General features: G+C 41.5%; 3 protein-coding genes across 8 annotated transcripts; 2 read left to right on the top strand and 1 right to left on the bottom strand.

Annotated features, from left to right (window-relative positions):
* The first annotated feature begins 4,981 nt into the window (after window positions 1–4,981).
* LOC121981105 (probable methyltransferase PMT17) lies at window positions 4,982–8,216 on the top strand. 3 transcript variants are annotated; one of them, XM_042533460.1, is made up of 6 exons: window positions 4,982–5,217; window positions 5,874–6,538; window positions 6,614–6,824; window positions 6,904–7,201; window positions 7,268–7,735; window positions 7,818–8,216. In XM_042533460.1, exons 2-6 carry the CDS (start codon window positions 5,879–5,881, stop codon window positions 8,041–8,043), a joined length of 1,863 nt encoding a protein of 620 aa, XP_042389394.1. In that variant the 5' UTR covers window positions 4,982–5,217; window positions 5,874–5,878; the 3' UTR covers window positions 8,044–8,216. The 3 variants fall into 3 exon arrangements, with proteins under 3 accessions (XP_042389394.1, XP_042389395.1, XP_042389393.1); XM_042533461.1 differs by lacking the exon at window positions 4,982–5,217 and adding an exon at window positions 5,225–5,339; XM_042533459.1 differs by lacking the exon at window positions 4,982–5,217 and adding an exon at window positions 5,340–5,451.
* Window positions 8,217–8,340: 124 nt separating this feature from the next.
* On the bottom strand, window positions 8,341–12,260 carry LOC121981104 (probable metal-nicotianamine transporter YSL9). Of its 3 annotated transcripts, XM_042533457.1 has the most exons (9): window positions 11,925–12,260; window positions 11,671–11,823; window positions 11,095–11,536; window positions 10,810–10,982; window positions 10,397–10,494; window positions 10,182–10,316; window positions 9,905–10,094; window positions 9,706–9,820; window positions 8,341–9,619 (listed from the first exon to the last, which is right to left on the bottom strand). In XM_042533457.1, exons 3-9 carry the CDS (start codon window positions 11,516–11,518, stop codon window positions 8,685–8,687), a joined length of 2,070 nt encoding a protein of 689 aa, XP_042389391.1. In that variant the 5' UTR covers window positions 11,519–11,536; window positions 11,671–11,823; window positions 11,925–12,260; the 3' UTR covers window positions 8,341–8,684. The 3 variants fall into 3 exon arrangements, with proteins under 3 accessions (XP_042389391.1, XP_042389390.1, XP_042389392.1); XM_042533456.1 differs by having other exon boundaries at window positions 11,095–11,823; XM_042533458.1 differs by lacking the exon at window positions 11,671–11,823.
* A 163-nt stretch (window positions 12,261–12,423) lies between these two features.
* Window positions 12,424–18,409, top strand: LOC121981108. Of its 2 annotated transcripts, none has more exons than XM_042533464.1 (8): window positions 12,424–12,690; window positions 12,760–12,972; window positions 13,066–13,145; window positions 16,734–16,809; window positions 16,878–17,003; window positions 17,129–17,249; window positions 17,909–17,993; window positions 18,109–18,409. In XM_042533464.1, the coding sequence occupies exons 1-7, from the start codon at window positions 12,544–12,546 to the stop codon at window positions 17,962–17,964; spliced, it is 819 nt and encodes a 272-aa protein (XP_042389398.1). In that variant the 5' UTR covers window positions 12,424–12,543; the 3' UTR covers window positions 17,965–17,993; window positions 18,109–18,409. The 2 variants fall into 2 exon arrangements, with proteins under 2 accessions (XP_042389398.1, XP_042389397.1); XM_042533463.1 differs by having other exon boundaries at window positions 18,104–18,409.
* The last annotated feature ends 34 nt before the right edge of the window (window positions 18,410–18,443 follow it).

The raw sequence follows: 18,443 nt of genomic DNA, 5'->3' as shown, positions 1-18,443 counted from the left end.
GACATTCTGTATTTTAAACACATGGAGACTAATACACTCATGATAAGAAGGAGCCCAAAATGTAATTTGGAATTGGTGCGGTAATTCAATAATAATTCTTTAGTGGTATGAATTATTATTGATGAAATTAAGTTGGGTGTTCGGGGCGAACACGGGAAACTTAATTTCATTGGGAGACTAAAACCAATTCCTCCTCTCGGTCCCTATCGTAGTCTCTTATTTATAAAGTATTATACCCACCTATACCCACCTTCCTACCCAGCCTTAGGTGGCCGACCAAGCAAGCTTGGAGTCCAAGCTTGGGTCGGCCAAGCCAAAGGTTGAGCCAAGTAAAGGTGGCCGACCCTAGCTTGGAGCCCAAGCTTGGTGTGGTCGACCATATAAAATAAAAGGATTTTATTTTTAAAATCTTTTTTTATGTGAATACCATGATTTTAAAAGAGAGTTTAAAATTTAAATCTTCCTTTATAGCTTTCTACAAAAGATTAAGAGAAAGGTTTGATATCTTTCCTTATTTGTAGTTAAAAGGAATATTTTAATTTTTGATAAAACTTTCTTTTTTTGTAACCATCTTCATGATTTAAAAGAGAATTTTAAAGTTAAATCTTTCCTATTATAATTTCTACAAAAGATTAAGAAAAGATTTAATATCTTTCCTTATTTGTAAATTGAGAGGAAGATTTTAATTTTAAAGAAAACTTTTCTTTTTGGAAATCATCCACAGATATTTTAATTTATAAAATTTCTTTTATAACCAACTATGAAGGGAAAATTTATTAGAGAAATTTTTATTTTACAAATTTCTGAAAACAAATAAGGAAGTTTTAATTTTGTGTTTAAAACTTGCCTTATTTAGAGCATATGAGGTGGTCGGTCATGTAAAGGGTTAAAAGGAATTTTTAATTAAATTTTCATTATTAACCAATGACAAGGAGAATAAGAGAATTTTAATTATAATTAAATTTCCTTATATGCCAAGACCAAGGAATATAAAAGAGGGGGTAGAGGTGCCTCACCTTATACAACATATCTTCTATTCCTCTCTCTTTTCTTCCTTGGTGGTGGTCGGCCCTATCATCTCTTCCTCTCTTCTTCTAGTGGCCGAACCTATCATCCTCTTGGAGCTTGTTTTGGTGGCCGGATTTGCTTGGTGAAGGAGAGAAGGAAGGCTTTGTTTCCTAGTTTTCCTTGGAGCTTGGTTGGTGGCCGAGACTTGCTATCTCTTGGAGAAGGTTGGTTGGCCGAAACTTGGAAGAAGGAAGAAGGCGGCTTGGTGGATTCTCATCTCGGTAGATCGTTGCCCACACAACATCCGAGATAAGAAGAGGAATACGATAGAAGATCAAGAGGTTGTTGCTTACAAAAAAAAGGTATAACTAGTAATTCTTTTCCGCATCATACTAGTTTTCTTTGTATGAATTCCAAACACAAGAGACAAATGATTCTAGGTTTCAAATTTGTGATTCGAGTTTGTGTTCTTTTCTTTTCTTTTTCGATCTTGTGATTCGATTGTTCTTATTGGTTAAACCTAGGGTTACTATAAGGAGATTGAATATTGAATTTCTTTAAAAGGCTTTGTCAAGGAAGTGGTGGATGATCCCATAACCAAGAAGGCCTAGTGTCTCGCCATGTTTAACCTGAAAACCAATTTTAGAAATAAATATTTAATCAACTTTGTAACATAGGTGGACTTGGATTAATAATGTTAAGCATCATTTGCGATCCAAGTCTAAACTTCTAAGAACAGATAAGTTAAATTTGGAATCAATAATGTTAAGTTCCGCTTGTGTATTTAATTTCTAAAGAACACAATAGGTTGTTAGGAATGGTTCAGGACTTGTACAAAATTTTTGTACAGGGGAATGTTGGATCGAAAGCGCTAGAGGGGGTGAATAACGCTCGTGGCTATTTTGCTCGTTACGGATTTGTAATATAATCGAGAGTTAAAGCAGCGGAAACAAAAAGACAATCACACAAGAACTCGAGGAGTTACTTGGTTTGGAGCCTGTGGTGACTCCTACTCCAAGGCCCGCGATCGTTGATCGCTTTTGGTAGACAACAACTATAAGCTCGTTAATGTGTTTACAAGATGAAGTACAATGATTAAAAGAAGCGACTAAATAATACCAACGACAGTAGGAAAAACTGAAGATTCGGAGCTCCGGGTCATCGGTGTCAATTCGCAGCACTTCTAGGTCGTCTCGTTGGTAGCACGTTGAAGAAAGGAAGCTTAGAACTTGATTTTTTTGAGTTCTGCCTCGAGACCATCTTTTATACTGTGCTGGAGGCACCTCCAAGCCTGTCCAAGGCACCTCCAAGCCTGTCCAGGCCGTCGAGTCGCACGCGTGGATCAGCACAGAATTGGTCGCACCTTATCTGCTTTAAGGGTCCTTCAAGCCTTGGTCCAAGGCGCCTCCAGTTACGTCCGAGGCGCCTCTAGTTACGTCCGAGGCGCTTCCAGCTCCTCTGGACAGCTGGCTTCGGCTTGCACCCGAGGCGCCTCCAAGCTCCATGGAGGCGCCTCGGACATTGTTCATCCGAGGCTTAACTTTGGTTTTTTGTACCTATAAGATGTGTTAGATCCAAAACAATAACCTACACTGCAAGACAAATATTAACACACATAAAATATTGTAAAGACAGTAAATGACAGTCTTCGAACTGTCCGGGTCTGACTTCAGATTTTTGACCGGAAACCCTAGGTCGACCCGATACCTACTGTTCCCTCTACGAGGAACGCGTCCTCACCTACTCCACTCATGAGAGTTACCTGATGTCAGTCCGGTCCTCCAGACTGACTGGTCTTTCTGCCTAGGGTTACCACCCCCTAGGACCTAGAGTTACCGCCCCCTAGGGTTTTTCTCCACCTAGGGTTACCACCCCCTGGGACCTAAGGTTACCACCCCCTAGGGTTTTTCACCTGTCTAACCACAGTTAGGACTTTCCTGCATTCTCATTTGAGCACATCAGATAACAATCAACCTTAACTTTGAATCTCTTTGCCATTATCAAAACTAAGGTTCGATCGTCAGATGCTTCCCGCACCAACAGGGAACCGGTACGATATTCCGAGTATCAACCAACAGTATTGGTACAGCAACGCAGCATTCTGAAACATCCGAAGATGATCGTCTGAGTCCTTGCTACCGTCATACTCTCTAATAGCTGGGAGCTTGTACCCCTTCGATGGCTTCTCCTCGAGTACCCTTAGAGAGAAGGATACTTACTCCTCAGGCTCCTCCCGGGCTCCTCCCTGAGGACTATGACTTTCCCCTTCTTTGAATCTCTGGACGGGGAGCTCTCCGCGATAGAGGCTTGTGGTTGCTTTTTCTTATTGTAACAGTCTGGGCCCTTGTGGTACTGGTCCGGGCCAGGCTCCCGATAGAAGGTTGGAGGGAAATACTCAGGTCATTTCCTCTTAGACCCCCTATTCGCGACGCAAGTAGGATTCTTGGAAATCGCAGGCATCTTGTACGGTCATGAAGTAATGGTTTGTTTTTCGGAAGCCACTCTCGCCTCTTGGCCTCCTTGAACAGTTCATATTCTCCTGCTGTCATAGTGACATTGATTCTTCCGGTATCCTTGATCTTCACATTCCAGAATAGGTGAAGGAGATTCCCACAGACGGTGCCAAATTGATCCTATCCAAAATCTGAGTCAGACGAAGGCAGGATGAGTTGTTGCTGGGGTTGACGAAGAGATGACTAGGACGCCCTTATCGCACGTGCCCAAGAGAATGGACCCTAACGTGGCGTTGACGAACGATGGTCACTGAAGCGGTGGTATTTCAGTACTTAGAGCTCTGCGCACACTCATACAAGCACTCGGAATGTTAGAAGCCAGACACCAGGGAAAAAGTCCCTGACACAGACCCTCCGACGCTCAAGTTAGGTACTTTTTCCCTAGAAGAACAATGTACGAAGGAGAAAGAAAAGTAGAAGACAAGTGCGAATGTGCGAGAGAGCGTACTTGCTCAAGGGAAAGGATCTCCCTTTTTATATGACAATGCGTACCTCTGGAGTCTAACCGATGTCAGGGAATGTCGGGTGTCAGGACCTATCTAGTGATGGAGGACGTGTGACACCCTCTCGTGGACTGGAAGAAGGTTCTATTCTCAAATGACCGCATACCATTGGAATATTCCCTGACATACAACAGTTATTCTCGGACAGACGGTTACGATTCTCTGATCTTGTTGTCGCGTAGCGCCTTCTGTCCCGTCCAGGTATAACTAGGGGGCAGCTCGGGGTGATCTGTCAGGTATAACACCTAGCCTAAGTCTTGAGGAGCAAGAAGAGCTATGGAGAGATCGCCCAAGAACTGACCGGGAGTTGGTTTATTGAGAGAACCATGCCTGAATATGACTGCGCTGTGAAACCCCGACCAGTCGGAGCAGGTCGAGCATCACCCTAGTTGTACATCCTGATTCAGGTCTGGGATCTTGATCTGTAATCGCTCACCCAGGCATCATGCGCCTGATGACATCAGGCGATCCTATATCTTCTTTTCCCAGCTGCTAACTGTCACGTCCTCCTAATTGTTGACTATCACGTCTTCTTGACGGTTAACTATTATATCCTTTTAACTTTTGACTATCATATATTCTTAATTTATTATATTTTTCTAACTTTTGACTGTTACTTTTTCTTTATTTTAATTTTTTAATTTTATCGGATCTTATTATTACGTATCATATCAATAATGTATACAGATGTCAGAACATAGAAAAAAAAAATACAGTAGTCATTAAAGTTCATTTATATCGGCCACTGCATCTGATCTCCAGCTTCCCTGAATCATTTATTGCGACCCTAAACTCACTCGCAGTCATTTATGGCAAGATTGCACCATGCATGGCTGAGACCAAGATTCCTTTCTTAATTCAAAAGGGTTGCCGAAAGTCAAAGAACATGTCTTTTGTCACAAAGCAAAAAAAGAAATCTACATTATTTGACCAAACAAGAAGGAAAAAACAGGTCTACAAAGTGATAAAACCAGAGCATTTTCAGGCTGGAAAATCTCTCTTAAACTTGACCCTCACAGTTCTATTCCATGGAAATGACCAAATCAAATGAAGCTTAGTAACACAATGAGCTAGAGATCTACAGCACAATAAAGAACCATCAATCATTTGTTCTTGAAGGCTCAAGAGTTCCAGTGGGTCACTTTCTCTTGCCATCGATCAGAGAAAAAGCAGAAAGGCAGAAGCTTGTTCAGGTATGTATGGCCATGTCTTTAACGTGATTTCAGGGTTTTCTAATGGCTGGCCCATGTGAGGACTTTGGTCTCTGACCTCTGGTCCTTTTGCATATGCTGTGTTCATTAAAATCCTCAGGAAGGTATCTATCTATCTATCTATCTATTGTGGCCTTCTTGGATCAACTTGGGGATGTGTATTATGGATGTTTGGTAGCTTTCTCTTCTTCTTTGTTCTTCCACTTACAGGGAAAGGTTGGTCATACGATGCAAGTGTGTTTAGGGTTTCTTCTTGCTCTCTTGTTGTTGTTTTCTTTTCATTGCTGAGCATGCTTGTTTCTGCTCGTCCTGGACGTGTTTGTTTAATTGTCTACGTGGTTTCTTAGTTTGATAATTGAAGGATCTACTGATGATGGATTTGTTTCTTCTCTTAACCAAATTAGGGTTCATCAAGTCTCTTCTTATGCTTCTTGGATATGAACCAGCGCCTTTTCTCTGGAAAACTATCATTGACACCATTACTGTTCTTGCAAGATTATTTTGTTTTTCTTCTTCATCACCATACCCAAATCATAGGGCAGTTACCCTTTGTGCTTGATCTTTTGAGTTGTTTGCTTTGATCTAAGAGTTAGGACTTTGGTTCGAAATATGATGAATCATTTCGCGATATGTTACAGTTCTGATGGCCAAAGACAGCTCTGGATCTTTGAACATTTTTCAGATGGAAATGAAGAAGCGACGCATAACTAACATCTTGGTTGTAACTGGCCTTTGTATGATCTTCTACATACTCGGTGCTTGGCAAAACTCCTCGACCACAGTCAATCCTAAATCGGATTTGGATATGAAAGTGGGATGTGACACCTCATCTTCCTCGCTTGCTACTCTTGATTTTGACTCTCACCATGCATTGGGCCTCAATGAAACATCCATGGTGGACATGAAATTCCCTCCGTGCAACCTAAACTTTAGCGAGTACACTCCTTGCCAAGACCGAACTAGGGGAAGGAGGTTCTCGAGGGAAATGCTTGCATACCGAGAACGACATTGCCCTGGAGAAGATGAGCTCATCCAGTGCCTAATCCCTGCTCCACCGAAATATAAATCGCCCTTCAAGTGGCCTCAGTGCAGGGACTATGCTTGGTATGACAACATTCCTCACAAAGAACTCAGCATCGAGAAGGCTGTTCAAAATTGGATCCAAGTAGAAGGTGATCGTTTCAGGTTCCCCGGTGGTGGAACAATGTTTCCACATGGAGCTGATGTTTACATTGATGACATCAATGCTCTCATCTCGTTAACTGATGGTAACATTAGGACTGCCATTGACACAGGCTGTGGAGTAAGTCGATTTCTTATTCGAGTCTTTGGTGTTACTTGCTCTTGAATCAATCTGATTACCGAGAGGTTATTGTAGGTTGCAAGTTGGGGTGCTTATCTTCTGAAGAGGGATATCATTACAATGTCATTTGCTCCAAGAGATACGCACGAAGCTCAAGTTCAGTTTGCTTTGGAGCGAGGAGTTCCTGCCATGATCGGGGTGATGGCAACACAGAGACTGCCTTACCCAGCTCGAGCTTTTGATATGGCTCATTGTTCCCGATGTCTTATACCCTGGCAAGCTTATGGTAATTCAACACCAAACAAATCCAACAACCCGTTCTTACTGGATCAAATAACATATGCGTGAATCTATCTATGTATCAGATGGTTTATATCTAACTGAAGTTGATCGAGTTCTGAGACCGGGTGGTTATTGGATTCTTTCGGGTCCTCCAATCAATTGGAAGAAGCACTATAGAGGCTGGGAAAGAACTCAAGAAAACTTAAAGAAAGAGCAAGATTCAATAGAGGATGTCGCTAAGCGTCTATGCTGGAAGAAACTAGTTGAGAAAGATGATCTTGCGGTTTGGCAAAAGCCAATCAATCATATTGAATGCAAAGAAAGCCGAAGGATCTATAAAACACCTCGCATTTGCAAGAATGAAAATGCTGATGCTGCTTGGTAAGAACAACTAAACCCTTAAAGAGATCCTACATATTGATTTCGCTTGATTCATGATCTTTTCAGGTATAAGAAAATGGAGGCTTGCATAACCCCTCTACCAGAAGTGAGTAATCAGGATGAGGTTGCAGGTGGTAAGCTCAAAAAATGGCCTGAGAGGGCATTTTCTGTTCCACCAAGGATAAGCAGTGATTCCATTCCTGGATTAACCGCTAAGACATTTGAAGACGACACTCAATTGTGGCAAGAACGGGTAGCTCACTACAAAAGAATCATTCCAGGATTGTCTAAAGGTCAATACAGAAATGTGATGGACATGAACGCGTATCTGGGTGGATTTGCAGCAGTTTTGACGGAGTATCCTGTGTGGGTGATGAATGTGGTACCTGCAAATTCAAAACTTGATACTCTCGGTGTGATCTATGAAAGGGGGCTTATCGGAACATATCATGACTGGCATGAAGCCTTCTCCACTTATCCTAGAACTTATGATCTGATCCATGCTAATGGAATTTTCAGCACTTATCAGGGCCGGTAACATTTAGTTTTTCGTTTAAGAAAAATGTAGCGTTCGTGTTGTTGCAGAAGGTGTATCGTTCATAATTTCTATTTGCAGGGGTAACTTCACATACATTCTGTTGGAGATGGACAGGATACTAAGACCAGAAGGAACGCTGATCATACGGGACGTCATAGAGGTCCTTATAAAAGTTCAGTCGATAACAAATCATATGAGATGGAAGAGTCAGATCATGGATCACGAAACTGGACCGTTCAACCCTGAGAAACTCTTGGTGGCTGTTAAGACATACTGGACTGCGGACACCTCTACGCGGCAATGATGAGACAATGATGAGACGATTTTGAGTGTACCTTAGTTTGCCTAGTGCAGATAGGTTATGATGCAGGTGCTCTGTTGCTATCTCAGTTCTCACTGTATTCTATTGATGCAGAACCTGTATGTTAAATTTTGTATAATATCAGTAAAGATGGAACTTTTTGTGGATTTGATCAACTTGCTACTTCCAGTGTGCACTATGACATTGTACATTCGGTTTCTCCTTTCCACTTTAATGAATTAACGCAGATCGTCAATTCATCCTAGTTGCAGTCGTCTTGCTCCGTCTCAATAATGTAAATAAAACAAAGATGAAACTTAAAAAGTTTAACCAATGTGAAGAGTTACAAACCCTTTCCACTAAATACACACATACTTGAAGGTCTCAGCACACGGATGAAGATAAAACATAGTCTACAATAGAGAAACAACAGAGAAGACTTGATTCTCTTGTTTCGATAGAACAAAAAAGCAAAATTAGCTCCTATTTTTCCATTTCTGTTTCCCTTGATCTCTGAGGAAAAGCTGATGCCTTATTCTTGCTTATGGCATAATTTATATTTCGAAGGAGATGAATTCATATCGTAAATGGTTTCATGTGCAAAAGCATGGTGTGTGGTGTATCTCCAGCCGGTTTGCTCGTCTCTATGAACCAGCTACAAACTTCATGCAAATAGGAGGATTGATCTTAGCCAAGGCAAGCAAAGATGATGGCAGAATCCACAATCCGTCTCCACAGATCAAACCAGATGCAACAGCAGGCACCATCAAAGTGGCAATTTTGCTGTTAAGCTTATGCCAGACGAAAACTATCACACTTCCAACAAACATGTCGATGGCGAAGCTAGCACCGACGAGAAATGGCACTGCCATGGCCATTGGGAGAGGTACCCAGGATCCATACTTTGCTGGCAAAGCATCTCTCAGCATGTTGGCTATCAGTGCAACCCCGAAGAAAGCGTAACAGAGCAGTAGGCAATGACGAGGGAGGGCCGAGAAGCCCTCCACGCCAAGTATAGCCATGTTTCTGTAAATTAATGCGTAAGGAGCCTTCCAATTCCCATCTGGATTCCCCACGTCGAAGGCCTTGTAGAAGAGGAAGAAGGTCAAGGGGGCAATGACACAGCCCATGGCTGTTCCGATGGCCTGACTGAGAAGCATTGATCTCGGGGATGTCAGTGTGAGATGCCCAGTTTTGAAATCATGCATCAGATCAGCACAAATGTACACGACCGACTTTATTAGCCCACAGCCAATAAGGCCGGCAACTACACCGGACTCCTTCCCAGCACATGCAGCGAGTATGAAGAGCGACACTTTGCCATAGTTGTAGGCCATGTTCATGTCCGTCAGGCCAGTGCCGTAAGCATTGCAGAAACCAAGAGCTGGTGCAAGAATGTAAGCTACGACCACATAGTACCATTTCAACTCTGGGAACATAAGAGGTATCGAGATAATGGAAATCACAGCGAAAAGGACATATCCAGAGTAGACCAGCCACACCGGTATGTGTTCTTTTACGAATAACTCATTGTGCAGCTTATCATCAAGGATTTCATTGTCGCGGTCTAAGTCTGCCACTGGATGAACCACAACATATTTGAATTCTACAATAGGAAAGTAGGAAAAAAAAGGCTCCTTGTGTGAATAGAATAGTCAATTTTACCTTTGTTAGGATTGTTGCATACTGCTCTAGAATGCATGCTTCTCACAGTGAAAGCTAAAACTTTTAAGAAATTATAGAGACCATCTCCGAGGATCAGCGCAATCGATATGAACACCTGTAAAAGAATGTACATGAGCAAATGATCTCTCATGGATCTTTTCTTTTCACAAGGAATTTTCTTGTTTCATCAGTAATTTACCTTGTATCCTTGTAAGCTTCTCATGCTACTCGCCGGCAAGCTATCGGAATACCAATCACCTTTAAGGCTGCTTAATAGTGGCCACATTATTCCCCAGGAAATAACTGCTCCAAGAAGGAGTGAGAGATTTACGATGTGCGAGCAAATCATGCCAGCTCCAACATATGTCAGGCTAAAATCAAAGAAAAACCTGCAACATGATGAAAAGTTTATGATCTTGTGTAAACTGATCGTGATGATAAAATGAACGAGTAAACTGATAGCAGCTTAATTATACGTCTGTTGCCATGCTTTTAGACCGAAGGTCGGAAATTGTGAGAATCCACAGGCAACTCCACCTGTGAAGAACCACTGGAAAAAGCTCCACAGGAAACTCACTGTGAAATACTTCGCGAATCCATAGACCTGCTTCCTGTCAATGAAATAGGAAACACAAGGCTCATTACGCTGTGTCAATCTAGATCTTAGTTTCCGGGATGGATGGATATATACTTAGCCAATTTGTCTCCTCGAGGAGTATGGAAACCATTGATAAGCACAGCAGTTGCCGTCCCGCTTGGATATGCCAACTTATAATCAATGATCATGATCTGCATGATAGCTGAAACTTACAATTGATTGAGCATCTAACCAATAATCAAGATCTTTAAAGTGTTGAAAAAGATGCATATATCTAAACAAACTTTCTTGCCCAAACCTATGTTAAACTTCATAAGATATATGCAATATGCCACCACTAATGTGAAACAAGGATTAGGATTAATTCTACCAACTAAGCATCAATCATTGAGTGATAATTGGAAGATCAATTCCTTTCAGCGTGATCGAGAAACCTAGTCGTGCAAAATCAATTCTGTTGCTCAATTGCAAATTAAGAGCCAGTGTAGAGCAAATAGAAGGATTACCTTCCTTAGAGGAACCAAGGCCAAGAGTCCAACAAAACTAACAGTAAAAAGAAATGCAGTCATCCAGCCAATCCCAGGTTCTTTATAGTTTCCTGGAGAATTCCCTGGTGTATCCACCCCTGCTTGCTCGTAGGTCTTCCTGTTCAGCCCCAAAAGATAAGATCCAAATCCACCTGCAACCTCATAAACATCAGCACGAATCAAACCAACACCAAAACGCATCAACAATAGCAAAAAAAAAAAAAAAAATCATGAAAAATTGACTCAAAATCGGAGCTTTGGCACCTCCAACTGCAATGCTATAGCAAGCCACGGCGCAGGTCTGCACCACGGTGTTCTCCTGCCGCGTGAAGGGGGTCGTCGCGACGCCAATCTTGTGGAGCAGTTTGGTCCAAGACTTTAGGACAACGAAGGCGAGGAGGGCGGCGGAGACGTTGAGAGTGGGGACGAGGCCGGTAGTGAGATTGAGCTTCATCACCACGAAGCTGTAGATGATCCCGATCGCGAGGCTGGCGGCGATCCCGCGGACGGTTATTTGCTTCGACCATGGAGGAATCGTCCCGTTGGGCCCGAGGACCGGCGCCTCCATTGCCTCCTCCAGGTCCTCAACTTTCTCGATCTCTTGCAGCTCTTCAAGCTCCCCCATTTGCGCGATCTCGAATCGGCCAGTCGCAGGCATTCCCTTCTTGTTCCTTCTCCGTTCCTCCATTCAACGACGAGATTCGACCTGGAACAACGTCGTCAAAGGGGCATTTTGATGGTAGGGCAATAGTCATGGCGATATCACATCGTAGGGTTTCCACAAACCCATCAAAGCAAACGGATCAAAAATACTTAAGCAGCGAGAACAAGAGATCTCACCCACGCGGAAGAAAACCTCAAAATCGAAGGTTTCATCATCTCGATCGAGAGACAAGGAGAAACATATACAGTGTTATGGTGTCTTGATGATGCAAGTACCAGTAGTACAACCAACCAAATCATGCAGTACAAATCGAGAGGACCGCAACTTTCCTAATCAAGCGATGCGCGATCGATCGGGGGGAAAAAAAAAAGTAAAATCAAATCAAATCAAATCAAAATAACGATCGCATATCAATATGAAAGAATCATACTTGTGCATGCCAGTCTGATCGCTTGGATGCTTATGGAAGATGGCTGACGCCCATTGTCCGCATCAAAACAGCATTCCCTTGTCCGGTGCTTTCGCTTGGAGCCGCTATGAATCGAGTTGAAATAAGAGAGCGAGCTGACCTCCCTGCTCGAAGTCGAAGACGGCATCTCTCGATCACAAACGTCTTCATCACATCTCTTAGCAATTATGGACGAGAAATTGAAATTGGGTACGAGTATCAAATTCAATCATAGAAATCGATTAAATGTCATGTCATTGTGTATGGGCAACTTCCTCAGTCACTCGCTTTCCAAATTTTGCTTCGAACTTCCAATTTTAGTTCCTTTTCCACTTTTTTTTTTTTTTTGTTCTTTACTAAACTCAAAAAGCTGATCTCAGTTTTGAAAATATTCTTCTTTTTATAAATATTTACTTTTAATAATTTATTATTAAATTCTACTCAAGAAGGACGATTACCCATTTTTTACCCGATTGCTTGTTTTATCCAATCACAACTCACACGAAGAAATTTTTGTTCGTCACTTGTGAACTTGTCCGATCTGAAACAGCCCTCGAAGGAAAGCGAGCGACGGCGTCTTGTCTCAGTCGCAGGCGACGAGATGATCGCCTCCGTCGCCTTCTGCTTTCCTGCGCCATCCTTCTCCTCCACTGCTCACTGCCCTCGCTCGCTTCCTTCGCTCAAGGTCGCGACCCGGAAAGCAAAGAAGTCGACATCGAGGACACTGGAAAGGAGTCGCCGCGAGACTGTACTCGACCTAATTCTGCCAAGTTTCCCCTTTTTGTTTCTCTTTTAGCTGAAGAAAAGGATTGCGCAGGGAGGGAGGAGGAGAAGCGGCGTTTGCAGGGCGGAGCTCCTCCATGACGCCCCTTTCGCCTTCGCTATCGGCGCCTGTGTGCTTAATTCGCTTATATTCCCGGTCCCGGCCGGCGAGTCGGAAGACGAGGAAGGAGGTGGAGGAATTGATTCGACGGATACGAGGTTCGCCGTGATGGGAATCATCAGCTTCATCCCTTACTTCAATTGGCTGGTGAAACTGTTGGACATTGTTCTTGGTTCCTTTGTTATGCCTGAAATGATCCTGCTGAATTTTTGTTTCTCCTTTTCTCTTTCCTCGTCGCAGAGTTGGGTGTTTGCTTGGATGGATAGCGGAAGACAACGATATCTGGTCTACTCTATCGTCTACTTGGCTCCTTACTTGAGGTTAGTGCTCCTTGAAACTTTCAAAGTGATGAAGGTGCCAAAATTGTGTTGTCTGAGTTGCATGGAAGTGCCAAAATTTTAGAGGAAGCAGGAGGAGAACGAAGTAGTTCCAGTGATGGAAAATAAAAAGGAAATGATAATTTTTATACTTCCGCACTATTTTATTCATCTTGTTTAGTTTCAAATCAAATGGAAAGAGGTAATATCACTTACTTCCAGCTAAACACAAAATTGTTTTAGAATCCTGATTCTAGTATGAGATTCGTTGGCATTCTGTGTATCAGCTCACACCCCTATAATATCTGTTGCTCGAATAAATGCTTATTCAAAGCAAAAAGAAGCTAATAACACCTCTTAATATTTAGCTCAACTATCCAAATATGTTTCCAGACAGTGCACTGTATGTAGAGTAAAAGAACTGAGTTTCAGGACTAGTCATAGAGTGGTGCTGAAATTTGCTTCAATCTTAACTTCATTGTGGTACAATATGATATATATAGAGAGAGGAAGTAAATGTTTGTGTAAAGATATCTTGAATCATCTTTAAAATTCAATTTCCAGGAATGGCAAAGAGATAAAATTGTAGGTTGCTAGTAGCATAGCTGAAATGTCGAAGGTTTCAATCAACCTAAGGTTAGAAATGTACAAGTGTAGTAGTTTAGATGTTTGTAATTTGCGTTTCTATAGCTTTGGAGATAAGGAAGTTTAGAAAAGAAGGTAAGGTTCTAGGAAATTTCAGAATAATGTGTATAAATTCCTTTAGATTTATTTTTATTCTTTTTTACATATTGAAGAATTTCAACTTTCATATCACTTAGTTTAGAATCTTCTTCAATCAAAATTATCATAGTACTTAATTCTTGATAAGCTTGGCAGTCAAGGTGTAAAAAAACATTAGTCTGTTAATTTTACCATTTAAGCGTATTGAGATATAGACAACACACTTATGATTTTAGTTGAGTTGATGGCCTAGAACCATAGTTAGAGAATGGCATGCATTTTGTATTATAATCTAGGTGGAAGGCAAATATGGTGGTCCAGATAAGGTTTGATAATATATCTTGATTCTTTGTTGTAGGAAGTTAAAGGAGTTTGATCAAGGTTGTTTCTCATTTTCCCAAGCCATGAGAGGAAAAAAGTTTTGGCAGCTGGGTTGAATAAAAATTTGGCAAGCAAAGTGTTATCCAATTTTAGTATTTCAATATTAACTAATTACATAGAAGTTCTAAACCTTGTTGAATGTTAGGCTATTAGCTCTCTTTTACTAAGGCTTTAATGGTCAATTTCTTACTTCAATTTATTGGGTCACTTCGGGAGCTAAGGGGGGTGAATAGCTCGTCGCGCTCGTTCGCTTGCTTTGAAGATGATGATGATGCAGCGGAAAACCTCACAACAAGCTCACAACGCTAACACCAGGATTTACTTGATATCCACCTTAAGAAGAGGTGACTAATCCAAGGATCCACATGCACGAGCACTCTCCACTAAGAAAGAAACTCCTTCTCGGTAACTACCGAAGGTGGAGAAATCTCGTACAATCTCCTAACAACAAGATGCACTCAAACAAGAAGAAAATACATAAGTGTATAAACTAAAAACCTTCTCTTGCTTGATCTTGTTGATGTAGATCGCCTTTTGAACCTTGGAAGTGCAGCAACACTTGTCCCCAAGAGCTTTCAAGAACTAGCGGAGAGTGGCGGAGAAAATCGTGTGAAGATCGGGAAGAAGACTTTCATGTAAGCACTACTTCATTTGAACTCGTTGTCACCTATATATTCCACAATCTAGGGCTCCCAATCGATTGGGCTTCCGCCAAATAGATTGGCACGTCAGATCCCAACGATGTCAGCCGTCCAAAACATGCATCCTGTGCAACGGTCATATCCGAATCGATTGGAGAGGCTTGAATCGATCGACCGATCGATTTAGAGCGCCTCTGTGCTCTTGCTGGAAAAGGCCTGAATCGATTGACCGATCGATTCAGCCTCTCACATCCTTGCGAGAAATCCAGCCCCAATCAATCGACCGATCGATTAGAGTTGCCCAATCGATCGGCTGATCAATTGAGAATTTTTCTGTGCTCGCGAGAAGGTCTCCCCAATTGATCGGCTGATCAATTGGGCTACCTTCACTCGCAACCATCCAAAACCTGCATCCTGCGCAACGGTCATATCCCAATTGATTGACCAATCGATTGAAGAGGCTTGAATCGATCGACTGATCGATTCAGAACGCCTCTGTGCTCTCGCTGGAAAAGACCTGAATCGATTGACCGATAGATTTAACCTTTCTCACATCCTTGTGAGAAATTCAGTCCCAATCGACCGATCGATTGGAGTTGCCCAATCAATTGACTGATCGATTGGAACCCTTCTGATCGATTGGGCTGCCTTCACTCGCAGCAGACTCCCAATCGATCGGCTGATCGTTCGGACTCTGGTTCAATCGATCACCTGATCAATTGACCAACCCTAACTTGCCTAACTCAAGTCTAGGGTTCCCAAACTCAACATTCAGTCAATCTTGACATGTTGGGACTCCTCATTACCTAACATCCGATCAACATTGACCTGGGATTTTTTCACCAAGTGTCCGATCAATCCCTTGACCCACTTGGACTTTTCTCCTTGTGCCAAGTATCCTGTCGATCCTTTGACCTACTTGGACTTCTAATCACCAGATGTCCGGTCATCCTTGACCCACCTGGATTTCTATTGCCCGACTTCACTCACTAGGGCTTTCACCTAGCTTCACTCACTAGGGCTTTCACCTAGCTTCACTCACAAAGATTTCCATCTGCCTAGTTTCACTCACTAGGTCTTTCACCTGGCTTCACTCACCAGGATTTTCATCTGCCTAGCTTCACTCACTGGGTATTTCACTTGACTTCACTCATCAGGATTTTCTCACTACTTGGCTTCACTCACCAGGACTTTCCTTCTGTCTGGCTTCACTCACTAGGGTTTTTACCTAGCTTTACTCACTAGGATTTTCCTTCTGCGTGGCTTTACTCATCAGAACTTTCGACACCAAGTGTTCGGTCAACAATGACCCACTTGGATTTCCCTCTTCTGCCAACCTTTTCGTTGGACTTATCCTTGCCTGACCTCCAGTTAGGACTTCTTGACCTACTTGACTTTTCTTCTTATCAACCTGGTCAACCTTGACCAATCTCCTAAACGGACGATTGCTTCTGCTATTTCCATAGATTGTCAAAACAATTTTCATATATTGTCAAACATCGAAACCCAAACATCAAAACTTAAGCTTGAGTCAATTTGGTCAACCTTGACCCAAGGGATATTGCACCAACATAATTCACAGCCCATTTGCTTTTCTATTGTGAAGCCAAAAACTCTATAGAATTGAGAAGGGAGTTCCCTGAAGAAAATGTTTCTGTCGTTTATAATGTATCTGGTAGTGGCATACATATATCAGCAACACTTTTTATTATTATTATTATTATTATTATTATTTTCACTTTTGGATTTGAGTAAGTTTAAATCTTCAGGCTGTAGGAGCAGAAATTTTGCAATGAATTGTGGTATCCATATATTTTCATATCATTTGTTTGATGTGATTATGCAGATCGAATCTATCATTATCACCTGAAGAAAGCTGGTTGCCAATTGCTAGCATATTTGTTTGCATTCTTCACATTCAGGTAAATTAGTGAGCTTTCTTTACTCATGCCTCGAAGCTCCTCTTTGGTACCAAGGTTCTTATTTTCAGCTAGAAGTAAGTATTAAAAATGGAGATGTTCAAAGCATCAAGTTCTTTGATGAAGCACTAAAACAATTTTCGCAAATGATAAAGAAGAGAGACATTGAATCCAAAAGACACCAACACCGCCCCAAGGTAACCTACGGCCGGCCGTAATGTTTTATCTGCCAATTGTAAAGATATCCTTTGCTACATATTTAAGTGAGTTGGATTATGCATTTAGAATTCTGAAATCTTGGTTTCTCTTCCACCTTCTTCAGGAAGATGACTCCAAACACATGAGATTACCTTCTTCGCATGGATTGAGAGAAAAGCCCAAGGAGTGGGACAACTCTAGGAAAGAAAATGAAGAGTTGGAGGATGAAAGGAAAGACAAACAAGGTTAAAACAAAGTGGCAGTGAATTAACTACTGCGAGTTCCATTCTTCTTGAAGCGACTTGATTTTGTTTGTAGCTCGCACAGATTCACTTTTAAAATAGCGTTTCATATAGCAAATGATATGCTCGATGAAACCTTGGATTATGCTCTTTATCTCCCTTATGTATCGCTCTAGCACATTAAAAAGTTTTGTTGAAAGCTAATACCATCACAATTGCACTAGGTTTAAAATTTACATTGTGGCAATCCCAAAATGGCATTGGCTATCTAATATAACGATTTGCTAATTAAAAACTATCATATTTCTTTCTGAGATATTTGAGCCTGAAGTAGTATCTATGCTAATACTTCACAAATCCATACTGAACTTGATCATAGCCTTGTGTGATTGCCTATTCTGCTATCTGTTAGCGACTTAGGTGGACTAAAATAAAGGGAAGAGTTTTCTTAAGTTGCTAAATATTCGAATACTGAGTTAATACTGTGAAATATAACTACCACATTATTATCCATTCTGAAGTGTGGAAATATTTGAATGTGAATCTAAATAACTAGTTCCAATGATGCTAAGTGCAAGAAATGCATGCCTTCTCTGTTACTCATAATATCATCTGCATCCTAACATGAATGCTTATTCTGTGGTTATTGATGCTTTCATCAGCTATTCTGAGACAACAATCACTATTTAGCCAAAGCAAGAAACAGCTACAAATTTGAATGGAGCAACTTGTTTCTTCATGATCTTTGTGAGATCCAATCCTAACTTTGCACTTAGCTTCCTTATTGTCTTCTCTTTGTAACTTGAACTGGTGCTTGAGATTTAAGATGGAAAAAACAACAATTTGCTTTCTTGAAGTGCAGGCAAGATCCGCTGGTCCGCACTTTGTGGATCAGAGAATGGAGTACAAAAGTTTATTGATTGATTTGAATGGCAGGATCCGCTGGTCCGCACTTTGTGGACTAGAGAATGAAGTACAAAAGTTTATTGGTGGATTTGAATGGATCTCATCTATTTAACAGATAGGATCTATGTAAATCAATCAATCAGTATAGTGGTTCATCCTTTGGACCGTACTTTGCGATTTACAGGATCTGTTATCCTTGAAGTGACACCACTTACTGTTCACTCTACTTATTTAACCATTGATTTGGTGGACCTTAATGTTTGATTGAGTCCTGCAACCTACTTCTGTTTT

This window comes from Zingiber officinale, chromosome 5A (genome assembly GCF_018446385.1).
Source record: "Zingiber officinale cultivar Zhangliang chromosome 5A, Zo_v1.1, whole genome shotgun sequence".
Lineage (NCBI taxonomy): Eukaryota > Viridiplantae > Streptophyta > Magnoliopsida > Zingiberales > Zingiberaceae > Zingiber > Zingiber officinale.
Note: the sequence above shows the minus strand (reverse complement) of the source record. Positions and strands in the feature narration are given on the sequence as shown.

What these genes read in the sequence shown, in the direction of transcription:
- LOC121981105 (XM_042533459.1), top strand. Translation starts at nt 5,403, where the DNA reads ATGTTTGGTAGCTTTCTCTTCTTCTTTGTTCTTCCACTTACAGGGAAA. An exon ending in TCTTCCACTTACAGGGAAAG is followed by an intron (nt 5,452 to 5,873) that starts GTTGGTCATACG and finishes GATATGTTACAG; the next exon opens with TTCTGATGGCCAAAGACAGC. An exon ending in CCATTGACACAGGCTGTGGA is followed by an intron (nt 6,539 to 6,613) that starts GTAAGTCGATTT and finishes AGGTTATTGTAG; the next exon opens with GTTGCAAGTTGGGGTGCTTA.
- LOC121981108 (XM_042533464.1), top strand. Translation starts at nt 12,544, where the DNA reads ATGATCGCCTCCGTCGCCTTCTGCTTTCCTGCGCCATCCTTCTCCTCC. An exon ending in AAAGGAGTCGCCGCGAGACT is followed by an intron (nt 12,691 to 12,759) that starts GTACTCGACCTA and finishes AGGATTGCGCAG; the next exon opens with GGAGGGAGGAGGAGAAGCGG. An exon ending in GACACCAACACCGCCCCAAG is followed by an intron (nt 17,004 to 17,128) that starts GTAACCTACGGC and finishes CACCTTCTTCAG; the next exon opens with GAAGATGACTCCAAACACAT.
- LOC121981104 (XM_042533456.1), bottom strand. Translation starts at nt 11,518, where the DNA reads ATGGAGGAACGGAGAAGGAACAAGAAGGGAATGCCTGCGACTGGCCGA. An exon ending in GAAGCTTACAAGGATACAAG is followed by an intron (nt 9,821 to 9,904) that starts GTAAATTACTGA and finishes ATTCTTTTACAG; the next exon opens with GTGTTCATATCGATTGCGCT. An exon ending in ATGCAACAATCCTAACAAAG is followed by an intron (nt 9,620 to 9,705) that starts GTAAAATTGACT and finishes TGGTTCATCCAG; the next exon opens with TGGCAGACTTAGACCGCGAC.